Below are 4205 nucleotides of genomic sequence, written 5' to 3'. Positions count from 1 at the left end.
TTTCCCAAGTTCCTCTTTCCATTATTATGAACAAAACACTTGCATCCAAAGGCTCTGAGATGAGAGATATTTGGCTTCCTCCCTTTGAAAAGTTCATAGGGAGTCTTGTTAGTTATGGCTCTGATGGTTACTGTGTTAATTATGTAGCATGTTGTGTTGACGGCTTCAGCCCAGAAGTTCCTTGGCAGTGAGCTTGTGATCAACATTGTTCTTGCCATATCCTCCAGTGTTCGATTCTTCCTTTCAACCACTCCATTCTGTTGAGGAGTCCTAGGAGCAGAGAAATTATGGTTTATGCCTTGTTCCCAGCAAAACTCATCAAATTTTGAATTTTCGAACTCTGTACCATGGTCAGATCTTAGATGGATTATTGAGAATCCACTTGTTTTCTGCACATGTTTGGCAAATGCTACAAATTTATCAAAGGTCTCATTTTTACTTGTTAGAAAAATCACCCAAGTAAATCTAGAGTAATCACCAACTATAACTAACACATATTTCTTGCCACTTCTACTTTGGACTCTCATGAGACCACATAAATCCATATGAATTAATTATAATGGCTTAGTGGTACTGACCATCTTTTTGGATCTAAATGAGCTTCGGACATGCTTTCCTTTTACACAGGCATCACAGATTTTATCATTCAGGAACATGATAGAGGGTAGTCTTACAACCAAGTCCTTTGACCTAAGTTTATCAATTAAAGCATAGCTAGCATATCCAAAGCGTTTGTGCCAAAGTAGAGAGTCATCTTCAATAACACTCAAGCATGTAAGGCTAATCTTTGAGATTGAGTCAAGGTCAACCACATAGGTATTTCCTCTTCTCGTTCCTTTTAGAATAACCCTCCCTGATCTGTTATTGAAGATATGACATTCATCAGAAGTAAAGCTTACCGAGTTTCCTCTATCACAGAATTGTGATATGCTGAGTAGATTGTGCATCAAACCCTCGACCAGGAACACATTTTCTATTGCATGGGAGGTTGACTTTCCAATTTTGCCTTTGGCAATGATTTCTCCTTTCTTGTTGTCTCCGAAAGTCACTGTTCCTCCTGGATAGGTCTCTAGTGAAAGGAATTTTGATTTGTCTCCTATCATATGCTTTGAACAACCGCTGTCGAGGTACCATAGGTTGCTCCCCCTCACTAGGACCTGCAAGAAAACTTAAGTGTTAGTTTCAGGAACCCCGGGATCCTTGTGTTCCTTTGATGTTGATGCAATATCAGTTTTCTTTACCCATACTTGCTTAGCATTTCTTTTATCATGTTCCAATTTCTTTCTACAATCAGATTGTAAATGTCCAGTTTTTCCACATAAAGTACAAACTTTGCTACTAGGTAAATCTACATATTTTTTCTGTTTCCCTTTCCTTTTGGACTCATACCCAAGTCCCTCAGTTCTCTTGAATTGAGCATCCTTGATCCATTTAGGTGTAGCATTAGGATCAATGCTTCTATTCTTTCTACCCTGCAGTTCCTTTTCCAGTTTATCTTTGTGAGATTTTAAATTCTCAAGATCTAGCTTGAGTTTTTCAAAATCAGCAGTGAATTTCAGCATGGAATCATTTGAGGAACCACTAGAACTAATATCAGCATTAATTAGTTTATACTGTGAAAGTTCGACATTTAACAAGACATTTTCCTTTTTAACACTTTCAAGCATTTCAGACATGAGAAGATATTTGTCATGCAGCTCTCCAAATCTAGTTTGAATATGATTTCTTGCTGTTTCCAGCCAAGCACTGTGATCTTTCCAGATTTGCAGAACCTTTTGACACTCGTTCCTTTGCATGCATTCATCACTTAATAAGATCAATTAAAGCATCTTTGGATAAGGATCTAAGTTTAGCATTATCAAAGTTACTTTCACTTACCTCCTTTTCTAGTTCCTTGAGGTATGCACGCCTGTCATCTGACTTTACCATCAAGCAGAGATTGGCAGTTTCCTCTTCAGGTTGATCTTCATCTTCCTCACTTTCAGAGTCTCCCCAAGCAGCAATCATTGCTTTCTTGACATTGGTTTTCGAGAAAGGAGTCTTGTATTTCTCTTTTCCTTGTTCTTTGAACTTCCCTTTTCCCTTCTCAATATCCCATTGAGGACAGTCTCTGATAAAGTGGTCAGTTGATCCACATTTGTGACATCCATAGTCTGGTTTGGAGTTAGAAGACTTCTTTTGAAAGTTCATGGAGTTCCGTCCGTTCCTGTTGAACATTCGTTTGAATCTCCTGACTAGCATTGCTGCTTCTTCTTCATCCACTTCTGATTCCTCCTGGTCAGCTTTCAGTGCTAGCCCTTTGTTCTTGTTTCCTTCACTGTTACTGGTTCCTAGATGAAGCTCATGTGTCATGAGGGAACCAGCAAGTTGTTCAATGTTGAACGTTGTGAAGTCCTTTGTTTCCTGAAGGGCAGTCACCTTAGCTCTCCAACGCTCGTCTTGAGGAAGACTTCTTAGCACTTTTCTGACCTGCTCATCAATAGGAATTTTTCTACCAAGAGAAACTAGTTCATTAATAATGTTAGTGAATCTAGTAAGCATTTCCTAGATAGATTCTTTAGGTTACATCTCAAAACGTTCATACTTAGACATGAGTAAATCGATTTTAGAACGTTTCACTACATTAGTTCCTTCATGAGTTACTTGAAGGAGATCCCAAATTTCCTTTGCGTCCTTGCACCCCATAACACGATTGTGTTCATGTGGTCCAAGCCCACAATGAAGTAGTTTCACAGCCATTGCATTGATTTCCATTTTATCAAAGTCTTCTTTATCATATTCAGACATTGGTTTAGGAATTACCTCGTTTTGAGCATTGGTTTTGGTTACCTCAAAGTCTCCTACTTTGATAACTCTCCAGACCTGATAATTTTCTGCTTTGATGAAGATCTCCATTATATTCTTCCAATAGGTATAGAATTTTGACATAGGAGGTCATTGAGTAGAGTACCCTTCTTCAAGCTTTTCATGAGTATTCATCTTGTACCAAGATTCTCCTCTTCAGGGTGTCCTGAATTCGAGAGGATTAGGCTCTAATAACAATTGTTACTTTAGAAGAATACTACAAGAGGGGGGGGGGGTGAATTGTAGTTTGTGAGAATTGAGCTAACTTTTTGCGGAATTGATAATACTAAGCTACAGGAACTTAAAGTAAATATAGAGAGATTTTACGTGGAAAACCTCTTGGCCCTAACAAGAGGAAAAACCACGACCACTTGGGATTTTAGGAAAGATTCTTCACTATAACAAGGCAAACAACCTATAACAAACTAAAGAATCAATCTTCAAGTTCCTCTACGAACTTGAAGTTCCAAGCAGCAAGTCCCACTACTTGCCACTCTTCTCTTCTCTCTCTTTCTCTACTGAATTTTCTTAGAGTTCACTCAAACTCCCAATTCCCAAAATACAACTCAAATATAAAACTCTAGTGAAAGTAATTAAGAAAAACACTTTAGTGGAATGAGACTCTTAACTCTTTTGAAAACAAGAAAGAAAGACAAAAGTGTTTGAGCAAGGCGAAGTTATCCAGAAAATAACTTCGATATTTATAGGAAAACATTGCTTGGTGAAAACGCCACACTTCCCACCACTTACACCACCACTGCTGCATATCAATGCCACTACTCTTCACCACTTCCAAATATTTCAATCATGTCCTAAAATCAGGGCACGTTGAGCCTTAAGGAAGCAGTATATTTGTAAGTGGTGAAGACTGAATCAACAGTCAGTTGCGCAAGTTTAGGGAGTTAGTTTTTCAAAGATATTTTTCTGAAAATAAAAATATCAACATTAAAGGATAAAATCAGAAAAGATATTTTTCCAAACAAACTATCCTATTTTTAGCGAGTCAATAATACTTATCCTTTTCAAACGCATTCCACTAAGCATTAATCCCTAATTAATTTTCACTTACATAAAACCTAAAATAGAAAATATTTTAGACTTTATTTTCTCTAAGAAGTCTCTGCTCCGAGTCTTCTTTCCTTAGCTTCTGCTCTGAAGCTTTAGTTCCTTCATAGGAACTCTGCAACTGATCTCTTTTATTTTTAGCTCCTCGTGTTCCTTTGCCTTGAGTGTTTCCTGCAACTTATAATAAACCACAAGACTCACATAAATCATTAGTCCACTTATTTGACTTGTGTTATCATCAAAACATCAAGGGCAACACTCTTTCACTTTAATGTACTTGGCATATTTTGCTAATC

The 4205-nt window shown here is 37.6% G+C and overlaps 1 protein-coding gene across 1 annotated transcript; it reads right to left on the bottom strand.

The window, feature by feature from the left end:
* Positions 1-2562: 2562 nt before the first annotated feature.
* Positions 2563-2895, bottom strand: LOC145632946 (uncharacterized). Its single transcript, XM_081685267.1, has one exon. It carries the CDS (start codon positions 2893-2895, stop codon positions 2563-2565), a length of 333 nt encoding a protein of 110 aa, XP_081541393.1.
* Between the last annotated feature and the right edge of the window lie 1310 nt (positions 2896-4205).

Source organism: Chenopodium album, chromosome 5 (assembly GCF_948465745.1).
Source record: "Chenopodium album chromosome 5, dcCheAlbu1.1, whole genome shotgun sequence".
Classification (NCBI taxonomy): Eukaryota; Viridiplantae; Streptophyta; class Magnoliopsida; order Caryophyllales; family Amaranthaceae; genus Chenopodium; species Chenopodium album.
This window is presented reverse-complemented; position numbering and strand designations above follow the sequence as displayed.